At 40.7% G+C, this 16308-nt stretch overlaps 1 protein-coding gene across 3 annotated transcripts in view; it reads right to left on the bottom strand.

Moving 5' to 3' along the window:
- Window positions 1-4771: 4771 nt before the first annotated feature.
- rassf5 (Ras association domain family member 5) overlaps window positions 4772-16308 on the bottom strand; it is a 37746-nt gene continuing 26209 nt past the window's right edge. For all 3 annotated transcript variants that reach the window (XM_061688146.1, XM_061688147.1, XM_061688148.1), the window contains 4 exons: window positions 11833-11940; window positions 9186-9489; window positions 8977-9092; window positions 4772-7762 (listed from right to left, as the gene is read on the bottom strand). In XM_061688146.1, coding sequence (XP_061544130.1) covers window positions 7619-7762; window positions 8977-9092; window positions 9186-9489; window positions 11833-11940 — 672 coding nt within the window. In that variant the 3' untranslated portion in view covers window positions 4772-7618. The remainder of the gene's footprint in view (window positions 7763-8976; window positions 9093-9185; window positions 9490-11832; window positions 11941-16308) is intronic.

Genomic DNA, 16308 nt, shown 5'->3' with positions numbered 1-16308 from the left:
ACAATTACCTATTCAAACCAATGATAGTTACTTATGCATCATCAATGTCTCTCAATAGATACTAATTTGTAGCTGGTGATTCAAACAAAGAGCAGTCCGGCTATGCAGAAGCATCTAACCGAGACCGCTCTATTTATCAACACAGAAGAAAGCGATTGGGAAGTGATGGTTTATGACACAATGCACAGTGACAGTGCAGTACCAGAAAGAAATGCACGATCTCACTTTCGCCACAGTATTTTTGTTATTTTCCCCGGTAAAAAGTGTATTTGATTGTTGTTACTTTTTTATTTACACATTAAGAATACAGTTTTACTGGCCTATTAAACGTGCAATGCATTGTGGGTTAATTATTCATACCGAAGTGCGCGTTCATAAATCGGTCACAGAGGGTAAGGACTGTCTCACTGAAGGACTTACAATACTGAGTTTAAATAAGATTTACAATGAAAAGTAAGAACTCTCAAATTCATCTGTGAGCTGGTTGAAGACACTCCACAGCTGACGTCACGCAGTAAGAAAAAAGCTTTCTCCCCCTTCGCATCAAAATTACTGTGGTGGGAGCAATGGTGTGTGTGTGTGTGTGTGTCACTCCCTTTCACGTTTACGTCCACGCACGCACACACACACACACACACACACACACAGTTGCCTTCATGGACCACAATCGACCGGTGTGCTTGTTTACGATCAGGTACTTTTGTACCGCGTTGGCGTGTCAAGTCTGCACTAAGTTGCACACTAATATTTAGTTATTAGTTCATGTTGATGACATCATTCTGTAACTTGTGTGGCATACATTATCCAATAATGTGTACAGTTAAGATAATGCTTTTGTTTGTACTGTGGATAAGTGATATTCTTGCCACTTGGCACCTGCTGAAAGTAACTAAAAAGTAACTTTCTACTTCTTAGTTACTCTTGAAATCAAGTATTCAGTAAAGTAACTAAGTTAATTTTAAGCTCCAGTAAATGCTCCCACAAATGCTCAGGGCCCCTAGACAGTTGTCCAGTACCCCCCGTTCGATGCCCCTATAGGTTTTCCTCTTCAATGTGGGCCAGACCAGTATGCCTACGAAGAGATCTTGCTTGCTTGTTTTGCTCCATTCAGGGCGTGAGAATAGGCGAGAGTTCATGTTGAGGCTGCTTCACCATGACAACGCGCCTGCTCACAATGCCCTGAGCATCCGACAGTTCCTGACCTGATTCCGTGTGGTTTTTTTTTCTTCTTCTTCTTTCCCAAGCTCAAGGCGTTCATCAGTGTTTTGACCTGTTTTGAATCCAGATGGCCGTGATGATGGAGCTGCATAGGATCCTGCAATAATCCTTTGAGGCGTGCATTAAGGAGGGGCAGAGAAGGCTGGAAAAGTGCGTTAGATTCCAGCGGAATTACTTTGAAGAGAAAAACTTGAATTCGAAATATATCTTTTGTGACACACCTCATACACTCTTTGTCCTCACTACTAAGACAATTCAGCACACTTGTACAGCAACGTCAGCGCACTAATAGAATTACTGTGTCTTACTAGTGATGTATTTTTCCACTACTAGTGCCACTTTTGGCCTACTAGTATGCAATTAAACCTCACGAGTAAACTACTGTGCTGCACTAGTAACACGATTGTGCCCATTGAGTAGGCTCACGAGTATTCCTGGACCCTTATCAGTACATCAAAATGTCCACGACTACTTTTGCTCCACTGGGAACATAGTTGTCTACTTAGTACTACTAATTTGTAGTACTAGTATGTCTTACCTGTCACCCACCCCCCCTCTTCAGTCCAAAAGAGAATCTCAGTTGTCATCATAATTGCTGTATATTGGTGTTGCACACACAAAAACAGTGCTGTTCCTCTTGAGATAGGGGGCGGTTGGCCTTGGTCAAGGGCACCTCAACATTAGTCAGGTAGCGGTAGCTATTTTGGCATTTATCCACAGCAGGACTCAAAACTGTGACCCTGCGGTTTCAAAGCCCAAGTCCCAGATGACCTCCTCATCACCCAAAACACAGTAAAATAACCCTTCACTAACAGCCTACGAACGCTGCTGGGAAGGAATGATTTGTGTACACTGTTGCACTGCTGCACGCAATGTTTTAACAGCACTTTACAATTCACTTTTACATGTTTCTTTTTAAGTAATGTGCAGAACTGTATCACCAACACGACAGATGACATAAGAAACAGTTCTCAGTATAATGCAGTATAGTTCTACACCACAGCAAATGTCAACTACAAGTATGCATGTATTTAAAAAAAAAAAAGGTTCCGTTATCACCGGTGTAGTCAGTTTCCAGTCCTTGTCAACTCTGCTGTCGGTATGTTCCCTGCCTGCCCTTGTCCTGTGTCTTATATTTGTGGTTGCTTTGACTGAATTTAATCTATTACCTGGAGTCTCTTTCTTCAGTTCTCCCTTGCTTCTCATTTCACTTCATTTTCTCAACTAAAATGAAAGCATCCCTCTGTGCCTACCTCTGTCTGGTGGCCCGGGTTGTCTTTAGGTCTGGTATGGAAAAGATCACAGGACACATCATCATTGAGTGGCTTTGTTACACAATTGGTGACATAATTTGAAGTGATAAATACAAAGAAATGATGAATTGATTAATCATGAGCCAGTGCAGCAGATGGGCAGTGCCATGTAGGGCCAAGTGGGACTGCTCTACATGTGTGTTTTCACTGTGTGCCTTCTTCCATAAACTGGCGAGGCTATGGAGATGTATAGAGGGCTGGATATAGTGAGTGGCGGCGCAGAGGACAGACGGTGGGATCAGGCCGGTGTGAGAAGGGCTTGGAGCTAAATTAAGATGGTGATACATGCTGGACAGGCGCTGATGCTAAACTAAGCTCTTTCTCGGAGGTGAGAAAAAGGGCGTTCCTATAGTCGCTGCCATAAATAAGCATATTGACACACTTTCACGATGCTGTCCAGCCACCCTGAAGCTCATGCACCTTATTCTTATCCCGTGGACAATGCCTAATAATCGATACACATATGCGACCCACTTCCAAGAGGTCAAGGTCCAAGCGTGAGGAACAGGCACCATTCTACATCACAGTCCTGAGTCTTCTGCATTTTACAACCATGCTGCCAAGAGATGGGACCAGGTGCAGCGAGGGGGGTTTGAAAGGCCCGGCCGGGCTGTATTTGGTGTTGCGGTCGGTGCCCCACAATGACACCTGTTGATGCGAATGCCCTGTCAAACGAGAATGGGATCGTTAAAGCACAAGAAAAAGGGTTGGGCCTATCAGGACCTGTGAACATGAAGTCACAACTTGGAGATTTGCATACATTTGCACCGAGCTCACACTGTGACAATCACCACCTCATGCTGCTGCTGATTAAAGCAGACACTTTGCCTTCTAATTCATTCTGTGGATCAAGAGACCCCACCACTGACTGTGGCCACCACATGACTTTCCTTGAAGACAAACAAATTACATAAAGTACAGAAATTCATCATAAAATAAAAAATATTTGTCTAAATATATGTATATTTATTTTTCAATGAGCAGGATAACTGTAGTGTGTAGTTTATTATGGGTAAAGTTGTTGTTTTGTTCATCTGTGTTGTCTGATTTTGTGATGCATTTTTGATCCGTGGCGCACAGATCTTTACCCGTCGAAAAGTTTGATGTGTGTGATAGGAAACAAGGTGGGACGCAACATTCCAGCGCTCCGGGCTGGCCGACGTCACATCCGACTGTCGCAGCTTGGTTTCTATGCACGCTGCACTCCCGTGTAGTCTGTCGTCGTCAACTTTACGTCTTGTCTTTGCAATTTTGAAGGTAATATTGCTAACTGGTTACTAACCGATGCTCCTTCTGACTTGGCGTGATGGTGCATGAAATGAATGAATGGCCGCTCACGCTATGCATAAGTACATAGTCAAATCTCACTCCTGTCTTAAGTGTGGTGCTGAACGGCATGTAGCCCTCCGGGGCTTTTTAGTTTAGCAGTTAGTGCTACCGCCTCTGAAGCATTGAGATTGTGGTCGCTTGTGTGCGAGCCTTGGGCAGGACCATGCTGGATGACCACCGTTACACTCGCTGAATACAGACGCGTGTGTCGACGTCACAACGCTCATGTTTAAGGTCATTACTGGTGACCAGTCTAGGGTGTACCCCACCTCTCGCCCAAAATCCGCTCAGATGAACTCCAGCTCACCTACAAACCTAATGAGGACAAGCGCTATAGAAAATTTCTTTTTGGCTAGGAGTCCATCAGCACGGCACCTGGCAATATTTTACCTTGTTTTTTTTGTTGGTTTTTTTGACCACTCTTCCTTGCAAAGGAGGGATTGAGAGGACAGCTCATCTGCACAGGCCTCTTTTGGTCACTTCACACATTTAAAATTGGATTTAGATCTGGTCACTGTCTTTCGTTATATTCTGGTGATGCCATTCTTTTGTGGGTTTGGGTGTATGCTTGGGGTTCCTGTGCTGAGGAGAGAAATTCTTCATCTTCAGCTTTGTAGCATTCATCGGAATGTTGTGGGGCAAAGTGACTTATATGTCTTCCAAGTAGCTTGACCGAAGCCCCATTTCCAACTGAAGAAACGCAACCACAAAAGCATGATTCTGAACAGCAACATGCTTCAAAGGTCAACCTTGGTTTCATCATGCTCTTGGAAAAGAAAATTAAAATAAAATCTAGCTGAAAATGTATGCACACAATTTTGACACACTTGTAGTGTCTTTAAGGAAGAGTGGGGAAATAATGAAATGTAAATGAGTTGTTATAGTGTTATTTATTTAAACAAACAGGGTGTTCACTCTATATCCACTACATTTAGAATGAATTCTCCTTCAGTATATTCGGTGGTGTTTGCAACTTTCTGGGAAGACCGCCTGTGTGGAAGGAATGTTGTGAAACATAATCCTACCTGAGGTGTATTTTTGCTCAAGTGAGCATCTATCTATATACGTAGAGCTGTGTTGTACAAGTAAAACTGAAACATGAGACAGAGAAGGTGACATAACATAGTCTAACTCTGGTCTGCAAAAATCATACTGCAAACAAAGACAACAAACACATCAAAATGATTCCGATAAAGGGATAACCTTTTTTTAATTTCTGTCTGACAAGTCTGTACATCTCTATTGATATAGTCATCACCCTTCTTCTAGTCAAACAAACTTAGTTGCAAAAAAGCATTACGTCTCAACCCTTGGGCATATAATTACATAAATAACAGTCGCACACACGGTTTGTTGGAATGACAAATGAGTGAAATGACTGGGTGGAAGAAAGAAATAAAAGTAACATGTGACACCACCTCAAAGAAAAATATTTGCACACATACAAACAGTGAGGCACCTGTGTACAGGGACACACAGTCCATCCATTGGGTGCATGTACAGATACCATTGGACACAGGAAACAAAAGGCACTGCCTGTGGGATCAGCTCTGGTTGCACAAATTGTTAACTGAGAAGCATGTCGTTAGCCTCATAGAATAGTCTCCTAAGTCATTTTTAAATTATGATCACAATATCAATCAGGAAAATACCAATGTGCTTGCAAAAAAAAAAAAAAAAAAAAAAAAAAAAAAAGTATTTTTCTTAAAATGCATATTTTTTCTTTGTGTGAATTCTCAGTTATCCGGCTCATGCTTGCCCGCAAAAGTTGAATCGAGGCACCTGGACTCTTCTTGCTTGTTGAATTATTATTTTTTCCCCCTTGTTTTCCAAAAATGTTCAAATATGACTAACGCAACTATGCTTTTAGGCTAACTAAGTGCTAATGGACAAGTGGCCTCATTTATCATATTTATTTTAAAATGTTGAAACAGAATTATGTGGAGGGAAAAAAAAAAATCACCTCTTTGGTCCAAATGCTGAATGAAATTGATAATAAAAAAAAATGAACTCCTTTATCATCCATGCAACTTCATTTGAGGATGGAAATAATGCACATTTTGATCATAAGTGAGGCCACATGCGTTCGTGTAGAAGTCAATATAACAAAATACTACAGTTTTCACATTAACTCCACACATGCATTAACTCCACATGCACAATGATGCCAAAAGAACAATGATATTCATCATAACAACAAACCATCATTTTCCAGTGTATACTGATCATATCACATACTGTATGCATCACAAACCCATCATTGGTACATAACCTTTATGATTTTTGCTTTGTTTCTTTTTAATTTATGTAGAAGTTACCTGCATGTTAGTGACAAACCCACTGGCCATAGCTTTTAAGCAATTTGCCCCATTTCCCATGCAAGGTAAGTACTTTTATGGCTCTACTCTCTACTATTGATCTCTTTCCTCTTAGAAATAGTACTTGGTCAGCCACAACACATTCTAGGATGCATATAACCACAAGCTAATTTGATCTTGCTCTATTATGCCTTAGTTCTGGACTCTGCAGTATTATCTCTCCACTTTCCTGCGGTGGTTCATTTTCCTGCTGCCCAATGTGTCCTCCTTAATTGAATTTGTAAATATAGGAGACAATCGTTATTTGATATGGTGTTTCGTTTTGTCGTGTTTTTCAGTCCCAAAGCGAGGTGTGCAGAGTCTCGCTGAACTGGTACTGTTCAGTGGAAAAGCAGCAGTTATTTTTATAACCACTTGTGATCCAATAATTCTGTGTAATTGGATGCAGCTCTGATTATGATGCAGCAAGCTAAAGAACAACCACACTAGAAACTACTGTTAAATAAACAGCTCTCTGGCAGAATCAATCAATTTTGATACAGCTCTTATAATAGATCTCCACACCTCATGTTGTGGCCAGTCGGTGTATATGCCGTTTTAAAATTGAAAAAGCATCCAAATGTGTTTCCCGCATTTAAAAATCACCATGCTGGATGTGTTCCTCTGAGTTTGGCGCAAACATCATAATCATCAAATGCACAAAACAGTGTTTTTGAGTCACAAAATGGCTTCGTTTGCAGGCGGAGCTCAGACATTCGTCACATGGAGGGAGGCTGGTTCTCATTAAACACCTTACTGACTTGCTGAAGTAGGAATCCAGAATCCTAGGATTTAGTATAGGATTGTTTTTAAAGCAGTGTTCTTTGTTCAACAAGACAGTCCCTACACCTCTCTCATAAGTCCACGTCGTCGTTTCAAGCAACAAAATGAACGCCTGAATCTTGCACATCAGAGCCAACATATCAAGAAAACAAACGCTTGTTATGATTGTCCTTTCATTCCAAAGAGATGCTGAAAAGGTAACCATGCGTTCTATTTATCATTCTAAATGGGTGGTCAGCAATAGTGTATGTGTGGGGATGAGCTGAGAGAGACACGTGCATAAGTAACACTTTGCAGTAGCAGCAGTAGCAAAAGGAGAGAAGGTCATTTTAAATGCAATTAAACACTTTGCAGTCCCAGCTGTGTTGTTGCGAGAGTTCAAACACCCCTAAAGTCCCCTAGGGCTCCTCAAAGATGGTAGATGAGGAGGAGGGGGGAGTACAATGTGTCCTGAGAAAGGCTTTTGTTTGTTTGTGTGTATGCGGAGACGAGCTCAGCTTCATCTCCGAGCTCTCTGATTGGATCGCGGGTCTTTGGAGGGGTGACGGGTTGGTTGTTCAGTGTTGAAAGGGTGGAACCTCTCCCTGCTTTGAGGTCACATGGTACCAGGTGAGAGGGTCAGGGGTCGTGTTGTTGTAGAGCTAGCTGTAGTTTGCATCTGTACATTGTATATTTAGACTCCACCGCTCGCACACGCTCCGCCTCTTCCTTATCCAGAATGACCAGGAAGTTTTGGAGCTCCGGGACGGAGAAGGCATGCCACTGTTGACAACGCACATTATTATTAGTTTTCTGTAAATAATAAGGATGTAAGAATTCATTCTATGCATGGGTTTTAATTCTAAACAAGACCTCCGCCAAGGTTTCGTACAGTCGTACAAATTGATGAATGGGATACAATTTAAGATGTTTAATTGCAAAATAGGCCTCACCGTCAAAAGATTCTGGGTTCAAATTTCAAATCTGTGCAGAGTTTGCATGTTCTCCCTGCATCTGTCTTACGATTTTTATTATTATTATTATTATTATTTTTTTTTTTACAAAAGGACTGATGGCGCCAACCCCGACTAATGGGAAAGTAGTAATTGGTGTCAAGCATGTATGTTGAGTGATGAATCTCAACTATTTTAAGATCACGACGTCTGTTTTCCCTGGGTTGTTAGCAGAAGTAACGGTGAGTCCGCCCTATGTTGCTTTTACTCTGCTGAGTGGCTATTAAAAAGCTCAAGCTACCAAATGACGGAGGTCTCATTTTTACTTAATATACTTGCGCAACTTTTGTCCATTTTTTCATAATCAAATCATCTGTAAACCATTATTTCATAAGGATAATTGATGTAAGATGAGTTTGAAATGACAAAGTGTTTTGAGATCATAGTTTGTCATATATTTACAGCTGCAACAACTATTAATCATCAATTACTGACTTTCTTTCACTACTGGTGGTAAGGCTCGGTCCCAATACCCAACGAATAGCAGGGATTTAATCTTTTCTATATACCATGGCATGATCAGTGTGTGGTTCGTCACTAAAATACCTCCACAAATTATGTAAAAGTTGCAGAAAGACAAATTAATACAGTCGACCCCCGCTATTCACGGGGAATAGGAACCAGGCCAGACCACTAATAACGAAAATCCGCAGATAACTGACGGCCATTATAATTGCATTAGGGGAGGAGAAAAAAAAAAAACCCAACTTATTAATGTATATTTTTTAAATAAATCCCCAGAATTAATTTTCGGGACCTGCCAATACGTTTTTGGGGTTTGTTCCTACCCGAAAAAGAAAAAACAAACAACAAATAAAAAAAATAAAAACATTTTTAGAAAAATTGGGAGGGGAAAAAAATTAAAAATCCGTGGGTATGCGGGGGTCCACTGTAAACCAAAAAGACAAACCTTTAACTTCCTTGTATGAAAGCCTTCAGAAGTCTGCAGTAATTGTGAACAATTGTGTTTCTGTGCTTTGTTACCTCAACTTCTCCAGTTTCGTTTTCCTTGAGGACAAAACTGAGCTGCTCGGGGTCAGGCCCTGCAATCAGTCTCAGAAGAAGAGGACGCTCACACAGAGGAAGTTTCTGGAACAAATCTGACAGAAAGACAAAAGCTAAATGATGGGAATGTGTTCAATCGTATGTTTGTTTGTGTGAACGATTCGAGGTGTCACTCCTTCGTCCCTCACCTTGTCCATCGCGATGCGTCTGTCTGTACAAGGCAAACTTGCGAGGGTTGTCCAACACCATGAACTTCTTCAGCAAGCCTTGGATCACCTCTCTGGTGGTTGTCGTGGAGCTGATGTGCAGCTGCTTGACGCAGTCACATGGAAGGTAGAAGGAGGTTCTGTCCTCACCCTGTCCACGGTCTTGACCCGGAGACGGTGATCCATCAGGGCCTCCAGGGACCAGCACCTCCACAGCGGGCACTGTGACGGGTCGACTGAGCCTCAGATGGACTTTGATGAAACCTGTGTAAGAGCCGTCTGAAGCCTGCAGCAGAGTTATACAAAGACGGATGGGCTTTTAAATGAACCCAGCATGCCTCACTCTGAAGCATAACAACCACATTATCAAACTCAGTCGAACAGCAAAGAATAATTGATAGTAATGGAATATAATGGCAGAAGAAGAAGGTGAAAGCTGATCGCATCGATCATGTTATATCTAGCGTGGTTATATGCATATATACAGTGGGTACGGAAACTATTCAGAACCCCTTAAATTTTGCATTTGTTTTTTATATTGCTGCCATTTGCTAAAATAATTTAATTTTTCCACATTAATGTACACACAGCACCCCATATTGACAGAAAAAAAACGGAATTGTTGAAATCTTTGCAGATTTATTAAAAAAGAAAAACTGAAATATCACACAGCCATAAGTATTCAGACCCTTTCCTCAGTATTTAGTTGAAGCACCCTTTTGAGCTAATACAGCCATGAGTCTTTTTGGAAATGATGGAACAAGTTTTTCACACCTGGATTTGGGGATCCTATGCCATGCCTCCTTCCAGATCCTCTCCAGTTCTATCAGGTTGCATGGTGAATGTTGGTGGGCAGCCATTTTCATGTCTTTCCAGAGATGCTCAATTGGGTTTAAGTTGGGGCTCTGGCTGGGCCATTCAAAAACAGTCACAGAGTTATTCTGAAGCTACTCCTTCGGAATTTTAGCTGTGTGCTTAGGGTCCCCGACTGGTGGAGGGATGCAATGATGGTTGACTTTCTAGAACTTTCTCCCATCTCCCGACTGCATCTCTGGAGCTCAGCCACAGTGATCTTTGGGTTCTTCTTTACCTCTCTCACCAAGGCTCTTCTCCCCCAGTTGCTCAGTTTGGCCGATGGCCAGCTCTAGGACGAGTTCTGATCTTTACAAACGTCTTCCATTTCAGGATTATGGAGGCCACTGTGCTCTTAGGAACCTTAAGTGCAGAAGAATCTTTTTTGTAACCTTGGCCAGATCTGTGCCTTGCCACAATTCTGTCTCTGAGCTCTTCAGGCAGTTCCTTTTTGCTCTGACATGGACTGTGAACTGTAAGGTCTTATATAGACAGGTGTGTGGCTTTCCTAATCATGTCCAATCAGTATAATCAAACACAGCTGGACTCCAATGAAGGTGTAGAACCATTTCAAGGATGATCAAAAGAAAAGGACAGCACCCGAGTTAAATATATGAGTGTCACAGCAAAGGGTCTGAATACTTATGGGTATGTGATATTTCAGTTTTTCTTTTTTAGTAAATCAGCAAAAATTTCAACAATTAAGTTTTTTCCCCCTGTCAATATGGGGTGCTGTGTGTACATTAATGAGGAAAAAAATGAACTTAAATGATTTTTACAAATGGATGCAATATAACAAAGAGTGAAAGATTTAAGGGGTCTAAAAACTTTACGTACCCACTGTACATATATCGTCGCTGTCGGGCGGAAACCCCCCATGTCCTAATATGATCAATTTCATATTCTTTCACAAATAGATACTATTGATCTTTCCCCACATCATCTGTTATTTTTACACATTATTGACTAACTTGAAGTGATGAAACTAGCTGGAGAACAAATCTTTTAACTGTCTTGGACACTTCAATTGTCTGGGTGTCTTTTTTTAGACAATACTGAGTGAAAATAGTTGGGTTAGATACATTTGAGTAGGCCTATTTTGTAAAAAAATCGATAGTGTAATGCTTCGTTGCAGACGGAAGCGCGTCAGCTGTGAAGTTATGTTTGCATGCAATTAATGTCTGCTACTTACACTTAAGCCAGCTCATAATTTTTTTTTATTGCATCACTCATGGCTCTTTAGTTGTTCTTCTTCTTTTGTAACCACAATCATTTGCGTATATATATATATATATATATATATATATATATATATATAAATAAAGGTATATATTAGTTTGCCGTAGTACTAGTGGCTCCAACTAATAGAGAAACATTTGTTGTGTTTTCAACATTCTTGACCAATAAAGATGCTTCTGATTCCGATATCTATAAATATTGAATTATATGTTATTGTATTGAAATCTCTATAATTAAAGTATATTTTATTTAAATTAATTCAATTAAACTAGTGAGGATAAGCGGTACAGAAAATGGTTGGATGGATAAACTTGTTCCTGATTATGGATTTTGAATATTTCCACAGAGTTCAATGTGTATCTTATAAAAGAATGAAATTAATTGCTTGACATTTTGTGAAAAGGATTCTTGAGTTATATTAGGCTTTGGAATAATATCTCAGAAAAGGAGTGGGGGGGGGGGGGGGCCCACTCCTTTTCTGAGGTCTTAAAAATGTGGGTATTTTGAAAAGATATGATCACCACCACTGACAACTCACCAGTTTCATGCCATTCTCTGACACCCGGGAGTTGTATTCTTCTACCCTGGTGCACACCTCTTCCTCTGGAAGGTCTTTTTCACCTTCCTCTTCCTCCTTTGCCTCACTCTTTGTCAGACAGAAAAAAAGAAGAGAGAAACAATCATGCAATGTTCATTTTAGCCACAAGATGGTGTTGCCTCCGTCAAGAGGGTACCAGCTTCTTATGAATAAGATCATTGCAACTGTGAATGAGGGGCCATACTTGGCTAAACACAATCAAAGCATCCTCATCTAGTACCTGCATTCAGTTGTGACCTATTAATGAAATCCCTGTCCTCCATCTTTGCCAAACTCAGCAATGCGCTAATCTGACTGTAACGAATTAGGATGCATGGCAACACTTTTATATTTGTATTTAAATCTGCTCTTCCGGGCTAACACCTTTACCACTCAGAAAGGGAACAGGAAATGTCGCGAATGGAGCGAGCAAATGACTCGGTCAACATCACTGCACCCAAATATTGACGGCGTGCCATGTTTCTCACTCATGACGAAGAGGAGGACGAGGATGAGAGCAATGACAGCAGGGAGTGAGGTGGAGGTGGGGAGGAGGGGCGGGAAGGGAGTGTAGAGAGCGAGTATGGGGTAAGGAATGATGAAAGAGAAGCTGCTGAGCCAGCCTTAGCAACACAGAGTTTGACTGGGTTATTTATAGTACACTAGGAAGCACCCTCTTTAGCTTATAATATATATATTTTTTTCTTCCTCTGTTCCTGTGCATTATCTGGGCCAGAGAGAGACGGCGGATGAAAGAGAGCAAGAGAAATGCAGGTCAGGAATTACTTCCGAAGGGAAGTCCTCAGGTTCTGAGCTGGAATCTCTGTTTCTTTTCTATAGAGTGAGTCCTTCAGTAGCTCCAATACTGTATCTCATTAGCTCAGTAAAGACATAGTGGAATAGCAAAAGTCATATTTGACCAAGACTTTATTACACACGACATCTTTCAAGCATTTAAGGTGAGCATTCAACAAATCCTTTTAGGCTTTTGGATGATAGAGAAGTAGAATACTGTATACAGTGGACATTATGGGAAGTAAGCAGCTTCAGATTTTAGTATTGTATAGCTCAAGGGTCATCATATGTGTTTTATCATATTTAAAACAGTGTTTTGTTGCTTTTACATGGCTGTGAAATTTTTTTACACTTAGATGACAATTACAAATATAAAAAAATTTGCTGCATAAGGCTGCAATATGAAACGTGCTGTCCACTTGAAGGGGGGGGGGGGATAGATAGCTGGGATAGGCTCTGTCAAAATGATGATCATCATCAAATCATGCCTCTCTGGCCCCATCTTATGCCTCAAATTGTAATTATTATTTCAAAACCACCGCGCCCGAGGAACAATAGCCTATCTGAGACTGTAGAGACAGAAGGCTTGACTGACGAAGATGTGGTCAATCAGTGAGGCTATATTCAAATCTTGTTGCAGTGATGGAATTGGAAGTGTTAGTGGAAAAGGCAAACAAACGTATTACAGAAAGGAAATCTATTTCTCGGTTAATTTTAGGGAAGTCAGCAACCGCACAAAAGCCATGTTTTGGTTGCTTTAATCCGTACCGTGTGTGCGGCAATTGGATGTCTGCCCATCCTGCCTAACATTGTGTTAAAAACATAGGACAGCACCCCCGAAAAACCGGTTTGCGAGAAGCCAATCCAATTCAATTCATTTTATGTGCATGTTTTTGGAATGTGGGACCCACACACGAATGGGTAGAACATGCAAGCTCCACGCAGGAAGGCCGGACAAAACAATCAAAAATTGGAAGAAAAGTACAGCAGTAACTGAGCATCTCTTCTTGTGCTGCTTGATTGTGTTTTGTTACACCACTGTGGTCCCAGCATATGCTGGGACTGTTCTAAACTGAGAAATTGTAGTGTTAATAAAGGTTTCGTCATCGAGCGGACCATTTCCCATGGCAAAACATGTTCAAAAAACCCAACAAATCAGAAGTTGACCAGCGTCAAGTGTGTTGCACATTCTAAATTGCACTTACTGTATATTCCAGTCCGGGGAGTCCAGTTTGACAATCATATATAGCTACAACTAGCAAATGCATGTTATGTTATTGCATTTGATTTAACCTAGCCTATAGCACTACTTGCTAAATTATAGGGGGAATTAATTCCCAAATGCCAGCATTAGCATTACGTGGCTAATTCAGTTACACGTGGTCGGAACTAGAGGTTGCACGACTTTGGATGTTTTTAAGCCGACACAAATGTGATGAAGTCGAGTTGACGTTGAGTAGTTGCTGATGCCGTCATTGATATTTTTTTTCAGTTCAGGAGGAGGGAATGCTATACAATAATCTATATTCACCAACGACGGATTTACGCAGAACATACACGTTAGAACACAACAGCATCGACGTGGGCTTGGTGCAGCCTGCTGTGTTATGAATGTATTTCCAGCCAGAAAAAAATCCTCACGCTTGCTGTGCTTGCCACTGGGACAGCCAAGTAACGTTTGAACAACTTGGTCAAATGGGGAAACCTGTCCTTGTTCTGGCCTCAACACAGCAGCAACTTCTGCATGGTGGGAATTTGGGCTGTTTGCAAATAATCACGGACTAATTGCAAAATAATTCCTGCTCTCCTTCCACTTTGATAGTGTGGGCAGAAACACTGTTCAAAACCCTGCTCGAGCCTGAATATTTTCATTGTAAAGAAGACCTTTATATTTACTCGATACCTTAACACAGCTACACTGCACTTATCTAACAATACAATAAAAATCAACATATAGAATGGGACTTTAAAGGTTTAATGTCAGCCGCTTTTGCAATAGTGTGAACAGAACAATTGGGGGCTAAGAAAAGCATCTCAGGAATATGCATGATATGCATCTAAAGGTCCTCCCACGTCAAAGGCAAGCGCATTGAAAAGAACCTCGCAGGAATTCCTGCGTTTGTGTGAGCCTCTAAATGCATCACAGCCAGTGCACAGCCTCTCTGCATACCAGCGACAGCGATTATGAAACAATAGCTTCTGACTTTGTGGGACCCTCCCACCGCACTTTCTCCCTTTTATATCATTTATATTTAAAAAATTTTTTTTTTTAATTGTCATCAGATTCACTTTCTAGGGTCATATTAATCACTACTTTATGGCATCTCTCACTTAAACATGAATATAAGAAAACAGATTTACAACCGTGTTTTTTATTGGGAGGCTGATTTCTACGCAGTCGATTTAAGGTACATAATTGTGGCACTGAGAAATTTATGACAGCCTAAATGTGCAAAATATCCAGAGCTGCTACACAAGGACACACAGACGTACACACACTCACACCCACTTCATGGAAAGTTATGAAAAGTTTAAAAAATTGTGAAAGCGCCATGTTTGTATATTTGTCCGACCACATTATATTTCTGAATTTGCTAGATAGCAATGAATGCCGTTTACTGTCAAACCACACACACAAACACTAACATTAACGGCCTGTTAACTCTCCGTGCAAAATCAAATCTGGTGCTTACCCAATAAAACAACTCAATGTGAGAATGTAAAATGACCGGTCTGTACCATTTTTTGATTCTGGGGTGGGCGAAGTAAATAGAAGGCAAAAAAAATTATTTCTCGATCCAGCTTATTTTTCTTCTGGCATGGTAACAGGAATTTTGTATTTAAAAAATAAAATATATATATATATATAGATATATATATATAATTGATCATTATTATGCCTATTGTCAAAAATGAAATCCTATTACTAGTAATTTTCACTCATTTATGTTCGCAGTTAATCAGAAAGGTACAGTCCAACTTGGAAAAGAGGACATGCATCCACTTCATCATCACTTGATGTACAGTAGAACATAGACACTCCCTCCTATGGTCCTGCACTATAATGTCATTTACAACCATCTTCCTGAGGCTATTAGCAATAACATGCTTCACCAGCTGACAACAGTGATGCTGGCAGCATGGTCAGGCTAAACCCAAACAGCATTAAGTCTCAAGCGAATAGCAAAGCTAACAGCACATGCTGACTACACAGCTGGTCAATTATTTAGGGTTTGTACCTTGGCCAAATTAGACACAGAAGTAAGACTGTGTGGGGGCTTAACCGGTTGCGCTTTTAATTTCCACTCGTCTTGTGGAACTGTACACAGAGAAACCTATAATACACAGGTGTCAAAATCAAGCTCTGTGGGCCAGGACCCGCCTGCCACGTCATTTTATGTGGCCCACTAAAGCAAATTGAGTATCTACATTTTTTCCTTGCTAGATGGGTTTTTCATTTCAACATTTTAAATCCCTTCTTATCATAAATTGAACAACAGCGACTTAAATATTTGGTTGTCAATATAAAGAAAAATAATAATTAAAAAAATACTTCTTCCACTATTAATGTGACTAATAACCTGTACAACTGAAATATTCTGGAGAGGGGAAGTAAAAATAAACAAATGATATTATGGTGTT

The sequence above is a fragment of the Phycodurus eques genome, chromosome 10 (genome assembly GCF_024500275.1).
Source record: "Phycodurus eques isolate BA_2022a chromosome 10, UOR_Pequ_1.1, whole genome shotgun sequence".
NCBI classification, from domain to species: domain Eukaryota; kingdom Metazoa; phylum Chordata; class Actinopteri; order Syngnathiformes; family Syngnathidae; genus Phycodurus; species Phycodurus eques.
Note: the sequence above shows the minus strand (reverse complement) of the source record. Positions and strands in the feature narration are given on the sequence as shown.